Source organism: Adiantum capillus-veneris, chromosome 4 (genome assembly GCF_014529385.1).
Source record: "Adiantum capillus-veneris isolate H3 chromosome 4, ASM1452938v2, whole genome shotgun sequence".
In the NCBI taxonomy this organism is placed as follows: domain Eukaryota; kingdom Viridiplantae; phylum Streptophyta; class Polypodiopsida; order Polypodiales; family Pteridaceae; genus Adiantum; species Adiantum capillus-veneris.
Window position 1 is genome coordinate 42684275 of NC_140934.1, and position 27620 is coordinate 42711894.

The 27620-nt window shown below is 42.2% G+C and overlaps 1 protein-coding gene across 1 annotated transcript in view; it reads left to right on the top strand.

Annotated features, from left to right (window-relative positions):
* LOC147459037 (uncharacterized) overlaps nucleotides 1–25893 on the top strand; it is a 59651-nt gene extending 33758 nt beyond the window's left edge. Inside the window, exons 2-6 of the mRNA XM_086510409.1 lie at nucleotides 16589–16809; nucleotides 16898–17035; nucleotides 17144–18796; nucleotides 24791–24880; nucleotides 24947–25893. Of these exons, the coding sequence (XP_086366535.1) occupies nucleotides 16589–16809; nucleotides 16898–17035; nucleotides 17144–18796; nucleotides 24791–24880; nucleotides 24947–25084 (2240 nt within the window). The 3' untranslated portion in view covers nucleotides 25085–25893. The remainder of the gene's footprint in view (nucleotides 1–16588; nucleotides 16810–16897; nucleotides 17036–17143; nucleotides 18797–24790; nucleotides 24881–24946) is intronic.
* The last annotated feature ends 1727 nt before the right edge of the window (nucleotides 25894–27620 follow it).

Consider the following 27620-nt stretch of genomic DNA (forward strand, 5'->3'; position numbering starts at 1 on the left):
AACTTCACCCTCCTACCAAATGAAGTTGCAATGCGGGAGCGTGCAAGCATAGAGTGCGGTGAAGGTGGAGTGAAGAACAAGATGAGACACAAATATAGTGGACTCACTCACAATAGTGAGCTAGGCCCTTGAGTCCTTATTGTTTTGTATAGTATGAATGGTTAGTGTTAGTGTCTGACCCCCCAGTTACTTAGGACTGGCACATTGGGATTTACCACCCAACCAACCTCCCACTTAAAGGCCAATGTGCCTTTAAGTTTGGGATATAAAATATACAAGCATGTACAACCATGTTAGAATAGACTATCTAACTCACACCCATAAGTGCCCGACAGTGTGCAAATCGCTTAGAAGCTAGACCTTTGTTGAGAAGATCTGCAGGTTATCATTTGTGTGCACCTTCACAAGCTCCATATGCTTGTCCTCAAGAACGTCTTGAATGAAGTGGTACTCCACATCTATATGCTTTGTCTTTGCATGAAACACTGGATTCTTTGCCAACATGATAGCACTTTGACTATCAAAGTGTAATGTAGGCACCTCAACAGAAATTCCCAAGTCTCCCACTAGTAGAGCAAGCCATATATTCTACAAACGAGATCACCAAGAAATAGCACCACCTTAAAAATGAAGACATAACCTAAAGTAGACCACCTTTTGTCCATATCCCCTGCATAATCAACATTTGTGTACCCAAGTATACATGCTTCTTTGATTCCAAAACAAATGCACAATTCTTTTGTACCATTCAGATATCTCATGACTTCTTTCACTGCCTCCCAATGTTTCTTGATAGGATTTGACATGTATCGAGACTGACCACTCGCACTGCAAAAGCAATATCTAGTTGTGTACATATCATTTCATACATCAAGCTACCAACCCCGCAGAGGAGTATGGCACCTTTGCCATTTCAACCCTTTTTGCATTTGTCATAAAATTTATATTTTATGAGTTTCACAGGATTTTCTCTCTCTAAAAAGTAGCTATCTAGAGAGAAAAAGTAAAGGTAAGCATAGGCTAAATGCAATGATTTGCAAAAAGGTTTATTTTGACTCTCGTTTATGTTAGTAAAAAGAATAAACCTTTACAAGTGCAAAACAGACACTCTCTCTCACTAGGATTATAGAGAGAGAATGTATAAAAATATTAAAAATGGGATGTGCAAGGAGTGCATTCAGGCAATGTGAATTGTCTACAAGTGAATGCTACTCCCAAAGTGCAAAGGATTAAATTATAGGATCTCAACAGGCTTTACGGGAGGTCAAATAGACTCCCGGAGGGCCAAAAAGAGCGTACCGCTTATTAAGGGAAGATTGGGAGTTAGGCAGAGGGGCTGCAAGTGGAACCCAAGATATAAACATGTCCAAAAAGGGTTGGCCAAAGCAAAAAGGGGTGGAGAAAGATGAAATACTCATTTTTGCCTTGCTCCACAAGCTAGCCCACTCTCTTTCTCTCTCTAGCTCCTAAAAATAGCAGAAAAGTGCTTTTTGAAGCCTAATTTTGATCATGAAAAAACGTGAGCTTCATGAGGGCATCTCTCTTGCTTGGGAGCTCAGTTTTCAGCATGGGGGAACTCTAGTGAAAGCTCTCTTCAAGCTCTACACTCATCTACTCTCACTTTCTCTCATATGCAGCTTGTAGCATAAATAATACAAAAGCCTTTTGAGGGGGGGCCGACCTCATAGACTCGGCCCTCATTGCTGTGTCGTGTTCAATTATTTTCATGGTTGCTATTGTTATTTCAATTGCTTGGTCAATATTGCAACAATTGCCACATAACATGCTACTTAAGTAAATCTAAAAGTGCCATATTCGTAACATTGGTATCAGAGCTGAAGGCTTTTCCATCTTGTTGAAGACGAAAACGGTCTAAAGTACACTACAAAGGTAGGTTTGCTTACAATTTAGTGTAAGAAGAGAGTGGGAGCTATTAACTGTTTCCTGTTGCATTAGTGAGTTGGGGGAGCCCTTGTTTTAATAATACACTTCTTTGGAAGGTGCCTATGGCTTTGGTATTATTGAGCATGTAGAAAGTCTCCAAAAGCTAGTCATCTGGGAGATAGCACTGTTACGCCCCGCTCTTCTACTCTAATTTGTAGGAGGAACTCTCATCGCGGGTGTGGAGTACTCAAAGACTTTTCTTGATTCTAGAGTCATGGCTGAAAATCAAGAGATTGATTTGAATGCTTCGTAAAGCTAGATTTACTATAAGATGAAGCAAGCAATGAAGGCATGAGAGCAATCAGCTACTTTTCTCACATTCCGCTACTTTTCTCACAAGCTACATGAAGCGCAAAGCAATCCGCATTTGCGAGTAGCCGTGCAAGCTCAACTACGCAGCAATAACTTGCTTCCTTCCGCTCAAGAAGAGAGAACTCGTTCTCTAGAGCGCCAAGAATCACTAGCTAGAGGTGGAAGAAATTCTACCTACGTAGAGCTAAAGTCTCCAATGCAACGAGGGAGAACAAGTGTTGATCCTAACAATGGTATGAAGATCAAGAAGATGGGAGTGAAACAGACCGTTGTAGCTCTCCGACCAAGAGATGCCACCAAGACGACGCCGTCCACAATGCTCTCCTATTCGCTCAACAAAGCAAGGTCGTGCTAGCTCAGGCTACAACACTTCCTCTTCTAGCGATGGAGTAGTGAAAGAAGGAATCCAAGACAACAAAGAAGGAGGAGATCCCCTTCTCCTCCTTCTTCATCACCCAATTCTTCCAGCTACGATGCGAGCACACAAGAAGCTAGCTCCTCTCCACCACCCCGAAAGGGAAGAGGGCATAGACATGCGCATCCAGCGTGGAAAAGGTATCACCGTCTCCAAAAGCTCAAAGAAGGAGGAAAAAACATTACTTTCCTTTCCTTTGATGGGACATATGGTGATACGAATAAAGTACTACACTTTATTCAACAATTTGATGTAGCTTTTGGAGGTGAGCACTTCACGGAAGGCTCTAAGCTACACCATGTTGCAATGTATTTCCAAAAGTCAGCTAGGCATTGGTGGGATACTCTAAGAGCTCAACGCTTAGCACCAAGGACTTGGAAGGAATGCCCAATTGCTATCACGAAGCAATTTCTCCCCCGAATGCACTAAAGATAAAGTCTTAACCGCATGGAGAAGCTTCAAGTTGGAAGAGGGAGAAACCATCCAAAAGTACATTGATAAGTTTTGGGATCTACATCTCAAAGCCACTGTCTTTAGTAAGATGGAATTCTTTGAGCAAAAGCAACAATATTGCGCTGGACTTCCCGATGATTTTAGAGCATATGTTAATACTCAAAGTCCCAAAACGATCTCCGTCGTGATACACCACTCTATTATAGCTGTTAAGATCTTTCCTACAGCTACTACAAAGACGGTGGTGAGATCCAACGAGTGTAGAGAAAGGCCACCAAATGGGGAGAGACCTCCCAATAATAATCGGGCCAAAGGGAAAAAGAAGAAAGACAAAGGCCTTTACAAAGACAAGCAACGTCTTTCTCCCAAAGAGATGGAGCGCTATCGCAAGGAGAACCGGTGCTACAAGTGTGGACAACAAGGTCATGCCTATAGAGTTTGTCCTTCACGGACAGCTAAGAATGACAATCCACAAGCATCTTTGGTTACTTCTCAAGACAAGAAAAATGAAGATAATAAATCACGCCAATGCTATGCATGGGGCAAAGTGCGTGATCACAATTTTCTTATCTTGTTTGACCTAGGCTCCAATCGTAACTTCATCTCAAGGGAGTTGGCAAGTCGATTGGGAATTCATGCACATGAGATGGGAGATGCGCTAGAAGCTGATGGGGCTTTTGATACTCCAGCGGTCCCAGTGATTGGAAAGCTTTGCATCCATGTGCAAGGGTATGTGGACCAAGAGGATTTCTACATTTCTCCTCTTAAGCATCAATGTTTTGTTAGGCACGCCTTGGTTTCATCGTATGGCTCCCAATCTTAAGTTTCCTGATAGAATCATTTCTTTTCAGCATAGAGGTAGAGACATTGACTTAGATGTCAATGATAAGGGGCATGCTATCCCTATTGTATCCCATGATTCTTTGAATAAATCAATAAAGTCTACTCTTTCCGCTTACTTGATTTTTGTCAAAGACTCTATGAATGATGTTAATTCTCTACCATGTGAGCTAAAAGATTCATTTAAAGAAGAAGCAAGTCTAAAGTTGTTTCTTAACGAATATGCTGATTGTTTTACCAAGGAGAACTACCTCCTTCAAGAGGAGAAGATGACCATAGGATTGAGCTTATTCCAAGAAGCTCTCCACCCAACAAACCTCCATATAGGGTCTCTCTTGCACAACAAGAGGAGATTATGACTCAAGTAAATGAGCTAATGGAAAAAGGGATGGTGCGTCCAAGCTCATCTCCATTTTGCTCACCCGTGTTATTAGTGCAAAAGAAGGATGGTTCATACCACATGTGTGTGGACTATCGTGCACTAAAAAAGAACACAATCAAGAATCGTTTTCCCGTTCCAAGGATAGAAGATTTTTTTTGATAAGCTTAAAGGGTCTTCTTACTTTAGTAGGATAGATCTCAAGAGTGGTTATCATCAAATACGTATCGTACCGAAAGACATTCACAAGACCACATTCCACACTACCTTCGGTCTTTATGAGTTTATTGTGATGCCTTTTGGACTCATAAATGCGCCATTCAATCGAATGATGGACTGCATATTTTGTAGGCATCGTGCTTACACGGGAGTATTATTTGATGATATCGTAATCTACTCCAAAAGCTTAGAGGAACACAAGTCTCATCTTAAGGCGGTTTTTCAAGAACTGCGAGACAATAAGCTTTATGTCAATGGCAAAAAGAGTGAGTTCTTTTTAGAAGAGATTTGCTATTTAGGCCATATTATCTCCAAAGAGGGTATCTGCATGGATCCTGACAAGTTGAAGATAATAGAAGAGTGGCCTCAACCAAGGAATCTTCATGAACTCCGAAGCCTCATTGGAATGTGCTCTTACTATAGGAGATTAATTGAAAAGTTCTCCATTATAGCAGGACCACTTCATGATTTGACTAAGAAAAAGGTCAAATTCCAATGGACGGCTAAAGAAAATAAAGCTTTCTTAGCGCTTAAAGAAAAGCTTATGTCTAAGGCCGTGCTAGTTCTTCCCGACCTCACAAAGCCATTTGAGGTTGAATGTGATGCTTGCGGTGATTGCTTAGGCATTGTTCTTTTGCAAGAAGGACATGCCATAGCATATGAAAGTCACCGTTTAAATGACCAAGAAAGAGTGCTAGGAATCTATGAAAAGGAATTACTTGCGGTAATTCATGCTTTAGATTCATGGAAGCATTATTTGCTTGGTAATCCTTTTATCATAAGGACAGACCATCAAAGCATCAAGTACTTCATGACACAAACCAAGCTTTCGGATAAGCAAATGAGGTGGGCAAACTTCTTGTCACAATTTCACTTTCATATTGCTCACATGCCTGGCAAGCAAAATTCGGTGGGCAGATGCTCTCTCACGACGACCAAGAGCAAATGCTGTTTCGGTAGCATACCACAATGATCTATCAAGTATGGAAGATGCGTATGCTACGGATCCAAATTTTGCTAACGTCATGTCCTCTTTATGGGAAGATATACAAGATCCATATGAGGTAAAAGATGGAATTCTTCTCTACCGCTCTAAGCTATGTGTTACCAAAGAATTGAGAGAGAAAGTTATGCTAGAATCCCATGCTCCTCCTTATGCGTGACATCGGGGCATGCAAGCTACTACAAATGCTATTGAGACATACTTTTACTGGCCATCAATGAAACAAGACATAAAAGCTTATGTTTCACAATGTATGATGTGCCAAAAGGTAAAGTATGATAGAGGTAAACAAGCGGGTTTATTGCAACCATTACCCATCCCAGATGCACCATGGGAAAGTATCTCCATGGATTTCATTTTTGGTTTACCAAAATCCATCCATGGAAATACGGGCATATGAACGATAGTTGACAGGTTTAGTAAACAAGCACATTTCATACCTGTGAAGAAGACTATCAAACCTCATCATATGGCTAACCTCTTTGTTTCTCAAATCTTTAAATATCATGGCTTGCCAAAGTCTATAGTCTTAGATAGAGATCCTCGCATGATGAGTCTCTTCTAGAAAGGACTATTTTAGAATATGGGCACAAGGTTGAACTTCTCCACAATGCCTTTCATGTAAGCCTTCTAAAGCCTTTCAAGGGAGCACCTCCTACGGAGCCCCTTGAAGAAGAACCCCCTGAATTTGAAGAGATGGAAGAAATTTTGCAACCCGAGACTATTCTAAGGCACGAAGACAAGTTTCTACGAAACGGTAAGGTCCTTTGTAAATATTTAGTTAAGTTTAGGAATTATTCTTTTGATGATTCTAGGTGGATGATGGAGCCCCAGCTCAAAGATTCCATGCCTCTGGTCAATAAGTATAACGATGAACATGGGATGCCTACTTCTCAAGACCACAATGTATAAACCATGATAATAAAGAGTAGTTTTTGTTCATATTGTCTTTTATGTTCTATGATTAAATGTGCATGCAAATGTGGTTGGCCAAAGCAAAAAGAGGTGGAGGAAGATGAAATGCGCATTTTTGCCTTGCTCCACAAGCTAGCCCACTCTCTTTCTCTCTCTGGCTCCTAAAAATACCAAAAATGATTTTGGAAGCCTAATTTTGATCATGAAAAAATGTGAGCTTCATGAGGGCATCTCTCTTGCTTGGGAGCTCAGTTTTCAGCATGGGGGAGCTCTAGTGAAAGCTCTCTTCAAGCTCTACACTCATCTACTCTCACTTTCTCTCATATGCAACTTGATTATGCTGCCTCCCTTGGTAGCTATGTATTTACTTAACTTATGAAGCTTATGCATACAAGCTTCCCTCTTGATTATATGAACTCTACTCCTTTTCTCCTCTGGTTCTCCTTGCCTACGAGGTAATTGAGGGCTTGAGAAGAAGAAAACGCGAGAGCTTAAGTCTCTCTAAGCTCCTATGATGCTATGGCTATGGAGATCTTAAGTTGCTAAGATCCTATGTTATATTTCGTACAAGCTATGATCCTTTTTGAGCTTATAGCATAAAGAATACAAAAGCCTTTCGAGGGGGGGCCAACCTCATAGACTCGGCCCTTATTACTGTGTCGTGTTCAATTATTTTCATGCTTGCTATTGTTATTTCAATTGCTTGGTCATTATTGCAACAATTGCCACATAACATGCTACTTAAGTAAATCTAAAAGTGCCATATTCGTAACAGCATCAGATTTGGGATAGTCATTAAGACATAATTTCATATATGGACGCAATGGAGTACTCAATTCCTTCCCGCTCTCCATATTGAAACATTTGAGCACTTTTTCAATGTACTTATCTCAATGGAATTTATGATACCATTCCCTTGGTGCATGTTTAAGGCCATAAAGGCTCTACTTGAGCTTACAAACCAAGTGCTCTGTGCCCTTCTCAACAAACCCTTCTGGTTGCTGCATATATATATCCTCATGAAGATCACCATGCAAGAACATAGTCTTAATATCCATCTGGACAAGTTCCATGTCCTCTCTGGAAGCTAATGTAAGAACACAACACAAAGTCGTCATCTTAACAACAGGGGAGAATATCTCTTCAAAGTATACACCTTGTTGTTGCTTAAATCCCTTTGCAACAAGTCTTGCCTTGTACTTTGGTTTACCATCATTGGCTGTGATGTTCAACTTATAAACCCATTTGTATGGTAAAGCCCTTTTACCATTAGGCAAATGTACCAATTTACATTTGAGGAGTAAATTGGGAAAAGGCACTGAGACTGATCCAGGGACATATCATGCTTTAATTATTTCGAGAGGTGGCAGACTTTTTTGGTGCTTGTCAGAAGTGGGCACATGTTAATGTGGGGAGATGGGACACTGAATATGACACAAGGGTGTCCATAAGTGGTTTTTATTTCATGCTCGGTAGCTCTTGCATATCTTGGTTGAGCAAGAAGCAGCCTACTGTGGCCAGTTCTATTGGATTCTGCCACCACTATCTTCACTATCACTCAGAGCGCATTGGCAGTTTTGTAAGAAACCCAGTTTCCATGCTCGCACAAAGTACATTGAGGTGCATTATCACTATGTCAGGGAGAGACTCTAAGCGGAAGAGATCAGCTTCGCCTATGTGCCAACACAGGACAAGCTCGTCGATCATTTCACAAAGGCGCTTCCTTGTGAGAAGTTCGAAGCTTTTCGCAAAGCTTTGGACTTAAGCTTTGTAGGGCATGGCACTTCCCTATACATGAGTGCCAACTCATTCACACCATCACTCCCAGGGGGATTTGTTGCCATATATAGGCAGTGATGTGTGTGAACACACTTAGGACCGCCGGGACACTTTTTCCCTCGCTAGGAGGTTTTTTTCCCCGTACATTGTATATACGCTTATCATTCTAGGGCTAACTGGTCTTTATACTTGCACACTTATCAATACTACATCTTGCGTTGTGTGCTCTTTAGCTTGTCCTTCTTCTTCAAGCTTTGTGTGTACATTTTTGCAACCCTAAATCCAACACATACATCTTAATAATGAATTTTTTTTACAATAAATGATAATTTCGTAAATGGAACTTTATAAATTATGTAAAATATAATACGTAATTACTATAATGTTACTATTCTTATATTTTATGTTTTATGTAATTAATAATAGTACAATTATATACAAATACATTATAATTATGAAATAAATATTTATATATATTAAAAATAAGTACTTATGTATGTATATATGTATAAACATACATACATACATATGTATTTATGTATACTCCAAATCCTAGCATACACCAACATATCATGTGCGCATGTGAGAGAATGTTTACTATCTAACCACTATGCACATAAACAATATGGGGGGATCCCACAAAACAAGTCACCAAAGGACGCCAAAGCTATAAACGAGAAAGCCCATTCAAGAGGTAAGATGAGTACTAGTACCGCTACAAATTCTTTCATATAAGTTCGAGGTGTAATAAAAAGACTGGATTTCATTAATTTAGAATTGGCTAAGACGATACATTAGGACAGTTCGCCCTTTGTTTAATATCAAGTACAATGGTTTTTCCCTTCTCTGTAGTCAAAGTCGCTTTCCTCGCCCGATAATCGACCACGGCGTTGTTCTTGTGGTACCAGGGAATCCCTAAGAGAACATCACACCCCTCCAAAGGCATTATGAAGAAGTCCTCATGCCCCAAATACCCCGGACAATGCAACCGAAGTTTGCCAATGACAGGTGTAATGGCTACGTCCCTGTTGGGTGCCGCTAGAACTGCCCCAGCAAGTGGTCCCATCCGATCGGGAGTGATCTCGAGCCACGCCGCCAATTCCGGTGAAATGAAGTTGGCCTTGGCTCCTCCATCAAAGAAGATCAGGGCCTCTTGATCTTTCACTTTTCCCCAAGCTCGGCAATGTTCTGTACTCTCGTCCATGGTGTCGGATCGGTACCCACACAATCTGGAACCAGTCTTGTTTTCATCTTGCCTTTTCTTCCAGGTTCTTCAGCTGCTCTTTAACTCTCAGGCCTGTCGTCGTCCTTATCATTCTGGTTTTTTTTGTGCCTTTTTAGGGCACTTCGCGGAGATATGTCCATGTTCCATGGATCCAAAGCACTTCCCCTCCCTGAGGAAGCGAGCTCTCTCCTGAGGAGTAAGCTTGGGTCGTGCATCCTTCTTCTCTAGGTTGCTCTTTCTCTTTCTACTTTCATTCCCAGAAGTATGTTCGGCTCGTTGTGTCATGGCTTCATCGGTGGGGTAGGTCAGACTGCTAGAGTGAATAGCAAAGCCCTGCTTTGCATGACTCATCAACTCCTGAATAGAAGATGACTTCTGTTCCAAGCAGTGATCTCGGATCTTTGTAGGTAGACCCAAGGTGAACCGCTCAATCTGCTCTCTGAACGAGATCTTCTTGAATGAAGAGGCGGGTAGAAAAGAGCTCGAGAATCTCTCACAGTAAGCATCCACTGTATCTCTCTTGGTCATCCGAAGATGATTCCAAGCAACTCGTATATCGCGTTCATACTCTTGCGTCAACCAAGAAGAAATAAAAAGCTTCTTAAATTTCAGCCATTTAATTGGCGCAGTCTTGTTTAAAAGAAGAGTGGACCACCAAGTGCGAGCATTCCCCTGAAAGTAAGAGGCAGCTCTTCGAATCTTGGAGTGCTTTGAATAGCGTCCTCCCGCGAAAGCAATGTCAAACTGCTGTATAAAAGACAAAGCCTTCGAAGCATCTTTGTATCCTGAAAAAGTGTCAAATTTAATTGACTGTCCACCTTCCTTAAACTCTCGGACTTTCTTGCTTTTATCTTCCAGAATGTCATACTGATTGGCTTTATAAAAATTCTTCTTGTTCGCATAAAAGTTGCCGTCATCAGAGTTTGAACTGTCTGTAGACGAGTCCTCTGTAGAACTTTCACTCATTGGGCGAGATTTAGACTTCTTTGCCTTTTTCTTGCCCTTTCCGAAGCGATGTTTGTTGCTTTGCTTTTTACCTTTTCTGTCTTCTTCGCTCGAATCAGAAGAGCTAGAAGAACTGTCAGAAGAAGAAGAAGAAGAACTGGGTACTCCTTCAAATCGAACACGCTTCTTTTGTTTCTTTGCCTTATCAAATGTTGACTGACGACCCAAATAACCGGGGAAGTCAGTGCCTTTCTTCTGCTTTTTGCCGTGCTTTTTGGCTTTCTTTTGTGCTCAAAAAGCTGAGCAATCCGTGCATCAACCACCTCTTCTAATTCCTTCCCTGAATATTGCTTGTGATCAGAAGGTTTCTTGAGAGCGGGTTTCGGGGGTGGTGTTGTGGTTTTCTGTCACTACTCATGCACTTGAAAAGAAGTCTCGCTCATATATTTTGCAAATTTTGGGTCCTTTGCAAAATTGAGCATCATCTTTGTTGCATCGTCGATCAATTGACGTCGCTGCATCTCTTGTCTCTCCGCCTGAGTAGGTCAAGGTGGGCCATACTCTCTCGGGAATTTTCGTTGTGATCCCAGCCCGCATCTCAAGATGCAGAGAGAGTCGATTGATCCTTGCGTGTAGCCATAGGTGCCGCGGAAAAAAATTTGGGGATCGGATTTCCCGTAGAAGAGAAATCGGCCGTGCTCTGATACCACTGTAACAGACTTGGACACTCCAAGTCAAGAATCAATCACGACAGCACCAAATAACGACTTCAAAACAAATCACATATCACAATAGATTTGCACTGGCCCGGCGGAGTTCCGTGCCTAGAGATATTGGCAACAAAGACTGGCGCCCCTTTCGGTATTTCTTTATGTATTAAAATCAATGTCAAAGTACAAGAGAGCGGTTAGGGTTTCACTCTCAGACTCTGCGTCCAGATGCTTTGCAGAGTGAGCCCTAATCCGCTTATTTAAAGATTACAAGGGATGCCCAAAAGCAGAGCCCCAAAAGCTTCCAGTTCAAAAGAATAACTTCTCTGTCTCTATCTCTAGAGAGTAAAATAAAGCAATTATTCCCTTTCTCTCTCTATCTCCAAAGCGTAGAGCAAAAAGCAAGATTTGCGTCGCTTGTAGGCTGGCTTTTTTCCGCAATCTCCGCCGCTTTTTACGGAAATTCAGCCAACGCTTTATTCCTCTGCTGCTAGGGTTAGGTTTAGGGTTTAGGACAGATTTTAGGGTTAGGGTTAGGGTTTTTGGCAGATTTTAGGGTTTGCAGGTTTTAGGGTTAGGGTTTGCAAAATTAGGGTTTTCAGCAGCAATCAGGGTTAGGGTTTCCCGCATGCTCTCGGGCAGACACGTCATCGCTTTGTGACACGCGCACCTACCTGTACCTTCTGCTTCGCTCTTTCACTACCGGGAATGAATCATGTGATCTTCAAGTCTTGATGGAGGCAACTTGCATGGTAAGCCCTCAGAGAAACACTTAGCCTAAGCTTGCAGAAAATCTTGTCGTTCCTTTTCGAGGTCAAATATATTTGACCTTCAATCGTCATTCAATTCTTTTTTTTTTTAAAGGATTTCATGAAGTGGGACGGACTCGCCTTTGAGTTTTCCATCAAGTACAATTTCTTTGCCCTTCTCATTCTTCTAGATGTCTTTCCTTGCCTTGAAATCAACCATGACACTGTTCTTGGGGAACCAAGGGATTCCTCGGAGGACGTCACACCCTTCCAAAGGCATGATGAAAAAGTCCTTATGACCTAAATAACCCTGATACACTGAACCTCCCAAGGTTTTTAGCTCGAAAAGAGACAGCTATTGAGGGATGCCGATAAATTTCAAGTTATAATCTGCTAGGGTTTCCAGGGCAAGCATTTCAGGATATCCCACTCTGCCAGAAGTTGCATTTCGAAGAAAGATGTCAGAAACCATATAACTTCGGGCAAAAATTTTCTTGAAAGCTTGCTAAGTCCTTGGAGTGTGCAGCGTCATCTTTATGGCACTGCTTTTGAGAAAAACAGTGACTCGAAACAAATCTTACATCCTTCTCTTGCAAGTGACCTTTTTGGCTTATGCCCTGTAAGACATGAGCGGTGCAGACAGGAGCGCGCCCGATGCGTGATGTTTGAAGGGTGGGAGTGCCTGATAAGTCCAGGGTTGGGACCCGAAGATACTTCACGTAAAATTCCAGTAGCTCTGTCTGCTCTTTTGTAGGACCGGTATGCTTTTAGAAAAGCACACGCCTGATGCTCTGATACCATTGTCACAAAACGGGCACCATGTGCCAATAGAAAATAATAGACTAAACAGACTTTTAGCACTTCTATAACAACTGAACTGAGAGAGAGAGAGACGATGCGCGGCACGGAGTGGCGGAATTCCACCCCAGAGAGTATTGGCCCCAAACCTTGGCTCTACACCTTCTCCGGGAAGCATGCCAGAGAATGAGCCCATAGCCTCATATGTAAAGGCCGTAGGCCCCAAAAGCAGTTTTACATGAAAAGCCTTCAAACTCAAAAGCATCTGGTGTAAAAGCAATGCCCAAAAGCTCCTAACGTAAATCACGGAAATCTGTATAACTGCCACGTCAGCAGTCAACGCATAACGGGAAAATCCGTATAGTCTGCCACATCATCATGTCAACGCAAAATCAGGGTTTTCCGTACAACTGCCACGTCATCAGATTCTACGTTGTGTGTGAGAGGGTCCATCTTTATTTTAATTACTTTATGTTACTTGGGTTCCATCAGACGGGGTCCCATAAGTTGGTAGGACTTCAACTTTTGTTGTTGCTTGTTCTTCTTCGGGTTTAGGCCCCTCGGCCGTGATATGCAAGTTGGCTCCATTCTTCAGGGCTTGACACTTCAGTAGTTTGTGACACGCAGAAGTGAAGGCCAGGCAGTCACGAGATGGTTGGGCTGATCGGCACTAAAAGGGTGGCTAGGCTCAGTTAAAGTCATTTAGGCCCCTCGGTGAGACTTCATAAGTTGGTGGGTACTAGGGCAAAGCGGACACTTGGCAGCTCTAGAGCCATCTGGAGGACACCTCAGCTAGGAGGGGACGCCCAAATCGATTTGGGGCTGCTGGAGGCTGTTTTTTTTCACTTCATTGTGAAGCTATAGTGCGTGTGAGTAGTGGGTGCAGGTTCATAGCTTTAATGGAAAGCTTGTCTTCTCCTCTGTCTTATGTAGCACGATAACTCTAGTCCCGTGCACCTCTCTCCCTTTTGAGTACAGAATTGTGATGCTCAGCTCAAGGGCTTTTCATCTGTATGTATAGCTATGGGGAAATTATGCCCGAATGCCGGGGCAAGAGCCTCTTGCAGAGGTACCGGATTAGCTAATTGCTAATCCCAAGAAGGTACAGGTTGATTTACAGAGATTGCTTGTCTAAATCAAAGGGCAAGTAGCCCTACGGGTGCGGGAACTCAAGGGCTACCCACAAGTGTGTTTGGCACGCAAAATGGAGACCAAAACAAAGAATATAAGCTTGCTGTAATTTTTTGTAGGTTTAGGTTTTGACCCTTTTTGATGCCTAAACGTCCAGAAGCTTCGGGAAAGCTAGGGAACTACCAAATTGGTGTTTTGGTGCATTTTAAAGGCTAAAAACAGAGAATTCATCGTGCTGCATTTTCTTGCCAGGTTTGTAGAAGTGCTCTAATGCGCGTGGAAAGTCACCTATTACATGGGAATTTTGTATGTGAAGCCTTCTACTGTCGATATGCTACCAAATTGGGTTAGAGTAGGGAATTTTCAGCCCAATAGAAGTGTGACCCAATAGGGTGTCACTGTCTACTTGGGAGCACTCTAGCTACCAAGTCGTAAATTGTTTAAAGTGGTGAATTCTAGTCACGGTTTGTTCGTGCAATTACTTTGTGTCTTAAAGTACAAGTAAAACAACGTAAATATCAGGTGAAAGCCAAAGTTTACCGCCCTTTAGTAAGGCTACAGGCCGGTTTCAGGCTATCACCATTCGGCCACAACAACAGCCCTCTCCCGAGCTTGCCAATCTTGGCATTCATTTATTGCTTATTCAAGAGGAGGTCCTTATTTCTAAAAGATTTTTAAAAAATGACTTCACACGTCAAATACTAGTAAAGATTCTCTTGTTTCTACAGCAACATCAAGTAGCATGTGGTCTTGTTGTAGACGTCATTATGCACAAAAGCTCAAGCCAAGACAATAAATCTTAAGAATAAAACTTTGGACCAGAAAAATTGGAAGGGGCACTATGTCTACAATACCTTGGCACCTCAATCCTTTCTACTATGAATCTGCTGTGGTAGCAGATCTTGCTCCACTGTTGGCTTCTCATTTGGAGATTTATGGGTCGTGTTCGAGAGAGAGATCAAGAAGAAAACGCAGAATTTGACCCAGACTTGAAGCAAGCTATTGTGCAGATTGTCTAGGACTGTGAACAAGTCAGAGTCATGCCAAACTTTGAATTGGCAAGGTTTCAATTTTATTCTCTCTTCAAATATAGTTAATGTTTTATGCCTTGCTCTACTTAATAAAGGCTGTTTCCCTTGAAGTTTTTTCTTTGGCATGTAGATATAGCATGTCGATTGGGTTTAGACGCTGCCCGTTCTTTTTGCATGAGGAAAACCCATTGCATCTCCCTATGCATCCCTGAATGTTGAGTTAGAACTTTTGCTGTATGATTTCTCTTCAGAGGGGAAATATTTAGCCATTGAGTTTTCTGGTAGTCATCCAAAAATTGCCACTGAGCCGTGGTTTTTGAGCATTGTATTTTGAATATTTGGTGTCATCTCATAGGTGAAGGGGAAATGCTGGCCAAGGAGCTGAAGGGGGAAATGCTGGCTAGTTTACTCTCTTCTAGGAGTGGGAACCCTCTCTTAACATAGATTAGAATCATTGACCCAAGCAGTATAAGCCCCTCCTTTATACACACTCATAGTTGTTGCGTATTCTAGTGATTGTCATTGTCTACCAGGCAAGAGAGATTTGCTCTGATGCTGGCAGAACCAGCTGCGATCGTACGTGCAGCCCTTGCACCACATTCACCCATTTACCAGATGTTACACCCCCAATTTTACATAGGATGGAGCTAGTCAGCTTGATGCATTTCATGATTGTACTTCCCTGAGCATATAGATGTGCACCCATAACCCTAGAGATAGACCCCCCCCCCCCCCCCCCCCCCCCCCCCCCCCCCCCCCCCCCCCCCCTCCCCCCCCCCCACACACACACCCACACCCACACACACACCCACACCCACACACACCATATACCACGTGTCTTGTATCCTAGCCTCCCTTGGATCACTCTCTCCCCCCTTACTAGAGGACAACATCTTGCTACTTTGTACTTTCGTCCTTTCCCGATAGATGGAGGACACACACATGTATATTTGATTTGTCTCATATGTCGACTTTGGCCTCGAATAGACGTTAAAAGATCTTTCAACTCTCCTCGTCAGATAGATCTCTAAGGTCTCTTGGGATAGTTCCCTACAACGTTAAAATTCTCTTCTTCTTCTTCTTCTCTCTCTCTCTCTCTCTCTCTCTCTCTCTCTCTCTCTCTCTCTCTCTCTCTCTCTCTCTCTCTCTCTCTCTCTCTCTCTCTCTCTCTCTCTCATAGTATATATCTTTGTTTTGTACTGTTGTTAGGTTATTTTGTTACTTTGACTTTGTATCAGATCCACCACCTTGTAACTTTCTGGTCTCATAGGTCATTATGGCCTTTTGAAGACGTTAATATAACATTTCATTTCATTTCATTTCTCTCTCTCTCTCTCTCTCTCTCTCTCTCTCTCTCTCTCTCTCTCTCTCTCTCTCTCTCTCTCTCTCTTTTTCTCATGTTACCTTGCTGTTTTTGAGATTGTGTGCGCAAGGCTTCTTTTTTTTTTGCAGTCATGGTAAAGCTATGTATGCTGGCTTGTTGGTGTTTTCTGAGTAACAACAATGAGTGTATCGAGTAGGCATGTGCTAAACGGTATCGAGTAAAAGGGGTGAGTGAAAATGATGGTGCTGTTTATACTGAGTTGGATCTTATTGGATTCTTATAGACTGTGTTTATTTTACTGTTGAAGTTGAGTGTTCTGCGATTTTGCATGATAGCTCCCTATCAAGTTGAGATTGCCTGTATGAATGGTAAGTTATTGTTGCAAGAGCTTCATCTTTTCTTATTGCTGATACTAGAGTCTGAGCAAATGCGACAACAGATGATCCAGAAGCTAGAGGCAAGGAAGAACCTTTCTAGTGAGGCTGTGAACCTGACAAAGGATGCAGATGTCATAACTAAGGAGCCTAATACGACATCTGGTAAGTCACTTCCAGAGGGTATTTCAAAACAAGTCTCTCCAACCCCAACTGTCAACAAACCTACAGGCAATGATAGTACCCAAATATCACCAGATAAGGCAAGGTTTTAGGCTCTTCTGAAGTGTAGCAAGATGGTTATGTCATTTCAAGCGATGGTTTTAATGGTGGAGATTTTTTTTTTTGCAGCCTTCTATCTCACAGGAGACAGTTGGGGATTCTACAAATTTTCTTGGTATTCTCGGCTTGATTGGATCTGGTGTCTTGGGGGGACTGTATTGGCTAGAACGACAGGCGAAAGATTCTTCAGATTCAGCCCTTCAGGATGTAAGTTCTGACTCCTTCCCACCTTTATCATTGTTTTTGGATTCCAGGCATCGAAAATAACTTTTCATGTATGTTATGAGGTTTTGAAAATTTACAAATTTTTTTCAGATGACAGCAAAACTGAGAGCAAAAGAGGATGCGATGAAGTCTTTGGCAGAGCAGCTTGAAGGTAAACTTTCAGATGCCAAGGAACAGGCCGTGCAGCAGTTTAAGAAGTCAAAACAGGAAATGGAAGCCTTGACAAATGAACTGCTATCTGCAAAGATCTTGGCAGAAAGTTTAGAAAGTGAACTGAGCACTGAGAAAACAGTATCAGAGAATCTAGGTAAACAAATTAAAAGCTTACAAATGGTCTTGGAGGAGACACAGAAACAGAAGGAGCTGCTTGAGTCCAAGCTTTCAGAGGAAGAAACCAAGGCCATCCAGCTACAAGAGGAGAAGAAAAAGCTCAAATCTGAACTGGACAAGAAGATTGTGGAGCTAGACACACTGCATTTGGTATTGAAGGAGAAAGAACAGGGTTTCAAAGACCTCGGTTCCAAGCTTAAAGCAAAAATTGAAGCCTTATCACAAGCAGAGTCTAAGGTGGAGGAACTCACGAAGGAAATTGTTTCTGCTATTCAAAAGTTAAGCTCGAGTGAGTCTGCTGTGCAAGATTTACAAGAAAAGCTGGCCTCTGCTAATGAACATGGTGAAAATCTTGAGAAGAAAATTGCAAGTGTAACCAAAGAGTTCGATAGCTTCAAAATGTCTTCTGCACAGGAGCTGGCAACCTTACGGAAAAAAATGAACTCGAAGGTTGCAGAACTTGAAGATATTACCGAGAAATTGAACACAGCCACAAAAGATGCAGAGAGTTTAAATAAGACTATAAGTGATCAGCAGGGTGAAGTCAAGATTCTGAAAAATGAAATCAGCAAAAGCAATGCAACCATAGACGGGCTGCATCGGGACTTGGAAGCTAGCTCGAAGGAGATTGATGCTGCGAATGCGCAGATAAGCACGTTGTTTGAGGAGCTGAAGGTTACAAAGGAAAGCAATGAACAACTAGAAAAGAAGATTTTAGATGCTCAGAAGGAAGCAGGGTCTATTGTGAACTCTCTAAAGGAAGCTTTAAAGCACGAGCAGTCAGTCTCCAGTAATTTGAGAAAAGAGCTGGAAAAGGTTACAAGTGACTTAGAGCTGTCAAAGAAAGAAGCTAGTTTATTGAATGAGCAATCAAAAGATCTTGAGGCTTCCCTTGAGCAGTTAAAGAAAGAGCTTGCTAAGTCTGAGAATTCGGCAAGAGCTATGGAAACAGCTCTGGAAGAGGAAAGGGAAGTGTCAGCATCAAACAAGAAGCAGTTGGAGGCTTCACGCAAATCCATTGCTGAAGCAAAAGACAATATTAAGCTTTTGCGACAAGATGTTGAAAAAGCGAAGTTAGAGTCTGAGAAACTTATCAAGGAAGTGAAGGACCTTGAGAGGAAGCTTGGAGTTGCAAATAGCAAAGCTGCTGAACTTGAAGCGGAAAAGTCTTCTCTTAGCATGTCACTTCTTGAAGAGAGAGAGGTTTCAGAAAAACTGAAGGGTAAGGTAAAACATGTTGATGCTGCTTTGGGAAAGCTTTCCAAGGAGAGAGAGAATTCTGCTCATCGAGCCAAAAAGCTAGAGGGCGAATTGGCTTCCACAAAAGGTGAAATGCTTCGCTTGCAGAAACAAGTGACACTCATGGATGGTGCACTGAAGGACTCCAAGTCACGGGTGCAGAAGGTAGCAGAGGTAGAATCTCTTTTCAAACAATCAATTGGTATCCTTATGGCACCAATTGTGTTGTTTTTCTTGCCAATTTCTAATTTTTAACGTATTTGTTTGATTTTATGGAGTGTCTTGTCCTTTCTAACTCTTGCCCAATATTTTTGCACAAGTTATGCAAGATAAGAGGTGTTGTAGATGATCTTTTGTTGTCGACAATCCTTCATTTCAAGATTTTCATGATCTTGTTTTCAAGTTCTCTAGGTCGAGAAATTTATCCTAAGGAGTTTTGTGAACTTAATTATACCATGAATATTGATTTGCTTTTTTAGACCTAAAGATATTTCAAACTCCCTTGGGTTTGGAAGTAGATATATGATAAATGCCTTGAACCGGAGTATCCCAATCTAAACATTATCTGTATGCCTCACATTTTTTCGAACCTCTCTCTTTCTACTAAATATGGTGTTCTTTGTTCTCAACTATCTAGATTTTCTCGTCTTTTCGAGTAAATTTGCTTTTGATTTGTAGGCAATGTGGCTTCCTTACCACAAGCAAGAGGAAGAGGAGTCAAATTGGAGAGATGAACACCTTTGTAGATGGACGTCTCTAGGAGAGACACACTTAGCTTAAGCAATTGAGTCCTTGCCTATTAGCACATTAGACTATTGGAGATATGTCATCATTAGATGGTGGCATTTCAGGTTGTATCTCATAGCTGTAAGGCCTGAATGACCCTGTGTAAATATTTTTAGTCCATTTTGCCCATTTATTAGCTTATATGTTGATGTGGTATATGTGATGTGGCATGTTCATTAGCATTTTTGCTACATGATATTATTTTTTGGTGATGTAGCATTGTATACATATGAGTTGGCCCTACAGTGGGCACCTCCACTTCTGCAAGACTTTGTCACAAATGTGATGGCGTGTCATTTCAATTGAAGAGGACTTGTTTTAAGCATCTGAAAGTGGCGGGATCAAGTCAAACAAGTTTGTAAGCTCAAAATGTGACGACGTGGCACCTATATGGACATCACGGAATTCACGGAAGATTAGAATTATTTCGGACCTCACAGATGCTCGATTATATTGCAGTCATGTCTATAGAGATTTATGAGATCGAAATGCTGTAGTCATTTAGTCTTTCAGTTCTTGCACTCAAACAAGTCAAGTACAAATCAATCATTTTTATTTTTGGGAATTCCTGTATAAAGTCATACAGCAGAATACTGGTCAGTCCACTAGTATCCCTGAATTCCAAAGGGGACGTCAGTGACTCTATTCAAAATCGGGGTAATCCGTTGACAAAGGAGCAGAGTGACTCCCCTCTTGTGCAAACCCGCTGCACTAGATTCACCCTCGCTGAATTCGGGGTTCTATCGGAGTAGACTATGCTAAACTGAATGCTTGAAGGTAAAGTTCCAAAATTTGAGGAGTATCTGCTAGGTCCTCCTTCTCCATCCACTTCGCATCCAATGCAGGATAGTTCTTGAATTTAACCAAGAACCGCCTAATCTTTTTACCGTTTATCCTTCTGTCCTTGTGTGCCAAAATCTGTTCTGGAACGAGTATCTCCTCGCTTTCCTCCACTTCGGGTTTCTCATCAGGCTCCCCATCATCGGGCACATCGCCTTTATAAGGATTCAATAGACTCACATGAAATGCATTTTGAATCTTCCAAGTATCGGGCAGCTTGAGTGTAAAGGAGACTTCATTTATCTTTTCTTTTATCTGGAAAGGGCCATAATACCTCATGCTAAGCTTTGGAAAAAGCCTCTCCTTTCTCTTTTTCTTTCTTAGGTGTGTCTTCTCAAAACGTAAGAGCACCCAATCGTCTTCATTTAATTATCAAATCTTGTCGATGTCGATCTGCTGCCTTTTTATGTCGTTCTTGACATTTCGCTAGAGCCTCCCGGACCTTGGCAAAAGCAGCGTCCAAGTCCCTCGTGTACTTCTCGGCTTTCAAAAATCTTATCTTTAGTCTAAGGAAGGGTGGACCTTCGGAGCACCTTCAATGATCTCAAATGGCGCCTTTCCCGTCGAAGAGTGGATCGTGTTATTGTAGGCAAATTCCACCAAGGGCAAATTTTTTTCCCATTGAGTCTTCGGATAAGAGATGTAAGACTTCAATAAATCCAACACGATTGATTGCCCATGTGACTGCGGGTGGAATGATGATGAGAACTGCAACCGTGCGCCAATTTTCTTCCAAATAGCCCTCCAAAAAAATTCGTGAATCGGGGATCTCTGCCGGAGATTATTGTCTTAGGCATGCCATGTGGTCGAAAAATCTGTGCAATGAACAGCCTCGCTAAATGATCCGGCTTGACTGCTTTCTTCACTGGAATGAAGTGAGCTTGCTTACTAAATCTGCCGATGACAGTCCAAATGCCATGATGCCAACTCTGTGTCTTCGGGAGATCAAAAATGAAATCCATTGCAATACTTTGCTAGGGGCGAGTGGGAATGGGTAAAGACTGTAGTAATCCTTGTGCCTTATGCCTGTCAAACTTGACCTTTTGGCATACTAAACAACTACGAATAAATTCGTCCACATCTTTCTTGAGTCTCAGCCAAAAGAAGTAACGCTCCACACCTTTCAAGGTGGTGTAGATGCTGTGGTAACCCGTAAAAGGTGGACAATGGTATTCAGTCAGACCCTTTTCCCTCAACGGCTGTGTGACGCACAACATCGTTTTCTTCATCAAGTAGCCATCCCATATGGAATATCCCGCTACTACCTCCCCATTCTGTATTTGAGTGACTACATCGGAAAAATCTGGATCTGTGGCGTACTGATCAACAATGTCCTCGAAGCTTGTTTGATGAATCGCGGAAATAGCCAAGACTAGGGGCTTCCGAGACAAAGCATCTGCCACCAAGTTTTTCTTTCCCTGAACATGGACAATCTGGAAGTGAAACTGTGACAAGATGTTAGCCCACCGCATCTGCTTTTCCGAAAGCTGTTTATGTGACAAGAAGTAGCATAAACTCTGATGATCAGTAAAGACTGTGAAATCGGCTCCAAGTAGGTAATGTCGCCACTGAGTAAGAGCATGGGTCATTTCCAAAAGCTCTTTCTCATAAATCTGTGCTGTCGATTCTGGCCTTGAAAACAATCGGCTTTCATAGGCAATGACATGGCCTTCTTGCATTAAGACCGCTCCCAGACTACGACCACAAGCATCAGAATATACTTCAAATGACTTTTGCAAGTCCGGAAAAGTCAACACTCGTCTAGTAGTCAGTTTGTCTGTAAGTGTCTGAAAGGCAGTCACCTCTGTCGGTCCCTGCGAGAAAGGGACTCCTTTTTGTGTCAATATGTGCAAAGGAGAAGCTACCTCTGCAAACTTTCGAATGAACCACCGATAGTAAGAACACAAGCCCAAGAAGCTTCTAACTTCATGAACATTCTTCAAATCTGGCCAGTCACGTATAGTGTCAATCTTGGCCGGGTCTATCTGTACTCCTGCTGCTGAGACGATTGGTCCCAAAAAGTGTATCTCCGACAAGAAAAATTTACTCTTTTTGGCACCTATAACTAATTTGTGATCTCGCAATGCCTGAAAGACCTGTAGCAGATGGTGTCTATGTTCTTCTTCATCCTTGGAGAAGACTATAATGTCATCAAAGAAAGTGCCGACAAATGATCTATATTCTCGGAAAATCCTATCCATCATTCGGTTGAAAGTCGCTGGAGCATTGGTAAGGCCAAAAGGCATCACCAAAAATTCATATGTTTAGACACAAATTTTGCAAACCGAGGGTCTTTCGCAAATTTAATCATCTGCTTAATGCACTCGTCAACCTGCTCCACGTTTTATCTCTTGAAGTTCGTACAGAGTAGGCCAAGGTGGCCTATCCTCTTCCTCTATTAAGTCGTTTAAATCTTCTGCATGGTCTCCTCCCGCATCAACAGATGTAGAAAAAGTCGACTGATTCTTTTTCGGAATCCATAATTGTCGCGAAGTAAGGGATTGGATTTCCCGGTAGAAGAAAAATCGGCCGTGCTCTGATACCACTGTAACAAACTTGGACACTCCAAGTCAAGTCTACTGCGACAAAGCTGAGATTCACTTCAAAACAGTTCACAAGAGACGACACTGCCCAACGTAGTTCCGTGCCAAGAGATATTGGTTCCAAAGATTGGCGCCCCTTTCGGTATTTATTTTTATATTAATCTATGAGCAAAGTACAATGAGCATGCGGGTGCTCACTCTCAGCCTGTGCGTCCAGATGCCCTGAAGAGTGAGGCCCTTGGGCTTATTTATTCTTACAAGGGATGCCAAAAGCAGAGCCCCAAAAGCAAAAGTTCCAAAAGCAACTGGTCTTTAAAAACTGCCAAAAGCAGTCAGCGTAATTTGCGAAAAATCCCGTACAGCAATCATCGCTTTTTACGGAGATCCGTACGCTGCCACGCCAGCATGTCAGCGCATAATGCTGGCGTCCGCACTTCAGTACGCTGCTGCCATGTCAGCAGTGAGCACGTTTTGTGGGTGGCTCCGCCATGTCAGCATGTGTATGTGTGTGTCCGGGTGGCTCTGCCACGTCACCAGTTTGTGACACAATTGCTGCCCACCACTGCTGCCAAATGGATACAAGTTTGCCTACCAGAAACGCTGGAGGACTGGCTCAGAAAACGCTGAGGGAGGGGCTCTAAAAACGGAAGCCTATCCCCCCTTTGGGTGCAAAACATTGGCCTAAAGGGCTGCCCTTAAGGGCGCCTTGCCTGGGCTGAACACTCCACTGTAGAGTACCTCCCTGGGCCCCTATATAGACCCAGATCCAAGCTGCCCAACTCACGACTCAAATAAAAGAGGGATAAACCCTAAATAAATGAGGAAAGGGGGCCTATAGGTGAAGTGGCAAACACAGAAGGTAAGGGGAAAAATATGTAGGGCGTGTAGGAGGCTATATGGCTAGGAAAGAACCAAAACCTAGAGACTAAACATGGACAAATTCAAAGAGATGCCTGAACTCTAACACCCCCTCTCAGCTCCTGGAAAGGAAGTCGCTCCAGTGAGCTTGAGAGAACAATCTGTAATTGTGAAGAGAGGGTTTTGTGGACAAATGTATCCTGCATTATACGATCCAACTGCTACCGCCAAAATACTGTCCTAAATCGAGCTCTAACAAGAATCTCCTCAACTCAACCGACCCACAAGTCGCACAACCAACATTTGCAAAAGGTATTGCTGTTGACCGCTTCAAGAGAATGCATCAAAATTGAGGGTAAAGGCATAAACTACTGGTGTCCGGATCATCTCCCAACTCTCAAGTGCTCCACCCTTGAGGAAAGAGTCAGAAACCTAAACCTCCGGTCATATACCACACGCCAGAATCTCCAAGCTGCTACGAGAAGTCCAAAGAATGGGACAACCAAAGCTACTGAGAAATCAACTGTCCAATGTCGAAGAACCAAAGAACTGCACCAACCACCATATAGAATGATGAATTGCAAACTGTATCTGAAGGAACTTCATGGGAATTGAGAGTGAAAACTGCTACTGGTCTTCATTTGTTTGGAACACATCCCACGAGAATATCACCCCACTCTCAGAGTGAATCGGAACAACCATCCAACAAAAAGGAGCACACATCAATACTGAGACTGCAATTTTGGTCAGATTTAAATGGACTGCACAAGCTCTCTGAGGATGTAGCAACTAATCACCGGGTCAAGTCTTCCCTTTAGCTAGGGAATGCTTAAGGGTGGGGGCTGAGAACGATTGAGGTGGTGAGGATGGGATAGTATCGGCAATCATCAGCAAGGCAGGGACAGCATGGGAGGGGCTCACAGATGAATGGAGGTGCCAAAGCAGTTGGAAATTTGAGCTCTTTGAAGTAGTTCAAAGGAAACTTTATGTTGTAGATGTCATTGTTGACAGCATCTGCTGTGTTTTATGGTTATAAGTTTTAATATTGGTTCATGCACAGTTTTTATCCTTTCAAAGGGCTCTAGCTTATGGTCTTCTTGGCTTTTTGTGACACTCGGCTTGCTTCATCTGTTGTTTTCAGATCAAACAATCACAGAAACAATCTACAAACGCTACCCAATTATCGACAGAAATCACTAACCTGCAAGACGAGCTTTCAAATGTGCAGAAGGTAACTTAAACATATAACATTTTCAGACTTTTAGCACTATCAAGGTCTAAGTAATTTCTTACACAGAGCTTGGAGACAGCGGGTAAGAGACAGGAGGAGGCTGAGGCAGCAGTAGAATCTCTTCGTGAGGTAGTGAGGCCGGACGGCTCTGCAGAAGAGACGGTGCTGGCATCTTCGGTATCAAAACATGAAGGGAAGGCTTAAAAATGCGGGCCGAGAGTATTACCAAGCATGTTCATTTCGGTTGGTTTTTCCACAATGGCAATTGAATCTAGCTTGAGGAAGCTTAAAACATTTGATGTTTTTACCTGTCTGCTATCTTTTGCTATGTCCTGCCTGCTCTGCTGTTCCACTGGAAGCGAGCATGTGACGAGACAGCTGCTCTGCATTGGAACCTGTACCATTACAAGCTTTTTCGGCAGAAGATTGCCTAGAAAGGTGGGTAGGCAAGATTACCGTCTTTTGCAGAATGCAAGACATCGGCTGAAACCTATCTACATAATTTCACGTACACTGCAAATATGAGAGCTGGAATTAACCTGTGACTTTATTGTGTTATTTGCATTTGGGTAGAGGAGTAGATTTTGCGAAGATATATTGCACACTAGGGCCATTATGTATGACAGGTGTTTTTGTATTGTAGTATGCAACATTGATGCTTCTGTAATGTGAAAAGCCCACTTCCTAATCTAAGCAATGTGTGTGCGCGTGTGGGTACATGCCTGCAAACGAGTTGCTGGCAGTCACTACTGGGATGGGCATCTGTGTGCTATCCTTGTACTTGCCCAAGAATAGTTAACTCTACCTCTGCCCTCTGGAAACTCTACCCAAGCTTGGTAGAGCTAGCTCCTAGTGGGGACTTTGTTCTTGCTTGAACAAATTTGTTTTGTAGCACAGTACACTCCAGCTTTATCTTGCATAATGTCTTGAAGACATGTCTGCAGGGTAACTCTATCTATTGTCAACTTTGCCAGAGGATTATAATTAAACTGGTGGTTTTCAATACCTATTAATTTATTGTTTGATCAAGAGCAAAGCAAGAATCTGGGGAATTATAATCTTGTGAGATTGTAGTGGCTAAGCAAGTGCTTCTTGTTATCGGATTGCATCTCAAGGGGGGCGATGGACAGGATGCTAGTTATGTTGAAGCATATTGTACCTTTATGTGATATGTGCACTGCTTCTACTACCTTGGAAATAGGTGAGTCTAGGAAAGCCTGTGAGATCTCAGATTAGCACCCTTGTTAGCTTGTTTATCATATGAGTTATTGCATTTGCAAGGATTAATGCCAAGGATTAGTAGCTTCTTTATGTTTTTTTTTTTGCATTTGCAATCGTTCGCATAACCATAAAGATCAAGGATTATTAGCATGTTTATGGTTTTGCAAACGTTTGCATGTTATTCTAATTCTGCTTAAGTTTCACGTTTTATGCTTGCATGCATCTTTAGTGCATTGCTGGTTGCTATGCTTCTAAGATTGTGCTGATGATCTTACATGCCTTCCAATTGAGCTTCTAATCTTTGTGTCACTTCGCTTCTGTTTGCTATCAGTGGAATATGTGATGAACTGTTTATTGCTTGATCCCTTGAATTTGCTATAATTCCCATCTATTTTGTTGCATGATACCTGTGATCAACTGTTCGTTGCTTGATCCCTTGCATTTTCTATGATTCCCATCTAATTTGTTGCATGATACCTTTGAACACCTTTGCACAGCCCAAAGCCTAAATTTACCATGCTTTATAGTTGTGGCTTTCTGGAATATTGCAATGAGCGTGTAGGACTCTTGTTGAGTGGTACCTTTACTACTGCATGGGAAGGCTCTCAGCAAAGTGCTGTTTCTGGCTAAATCTCAAAGTTCGGACTCTCATTGAGTACTGCATGCGAAGCCTCTCAACAAAGTGCTGCTGCTGGTTAAATCTCAAAGTCTCAGCATCCTCACCAATGGAGAAATTTTGATGAAGTGTGCTACGTCATTCTTGGGAAGTTGATCCCAGATGCCAACGAAATCCCAGAGATAGCTTGGATCCTCTTTGTTGTGAATGTCACTGGTGCAACTTTGAGCGAAAAGCAGGACAATTGAATAAAGGTAAATGGGCCAATATAACATCAAGGAAGGTCAGGTTGGCATGCTAAAACAAAAATAATGAAAAGGACACACATGAGGCTTTTAAGTAAAAGGGCCCATTTACAAGCTAAAAAACCAAGGTAGATTCAAATGCTTTAGATGTAAAAGCCAAATGTTTGGCCATCTCCCTTTTTAGCTAAGGCTTGTTTTAAAAAAGTAAACATGGATGTCGATGGAGAAGGGCATGTCACATGGCTTGAAAGAAGTCAAATCAAGGGTTTTTGTGGTAATTTCGTTGCTTTTAAGCATCATTACTCAACAAAAGGTTGCGCATATTCGATTATGTATAAGACACTTGGCTAGGAAGGGCTTCAATTGCAGCGAGAAAGATGGTATTTATTGACATGCCCTTCATTGGTTAGTTTGCAAGGGGGTTGGTTGGTGGGGGCATTATCAAGACATACAAGAAAGATATCAGTATAACACAATTGCTATCTCCACCGACAAGGATGCTATAGAGGATTTGTACATAAGATTACTTTTGAGGATGTAGATCCATGCACCACTGGTTAAAAGGAAATTTTATCACATATAGAACCTCTGCAAAGTCAATTGCATGAACCATCATTAGGAGATTCTCTAAGCATAAGATTCTCATAAGTGAAAAGGG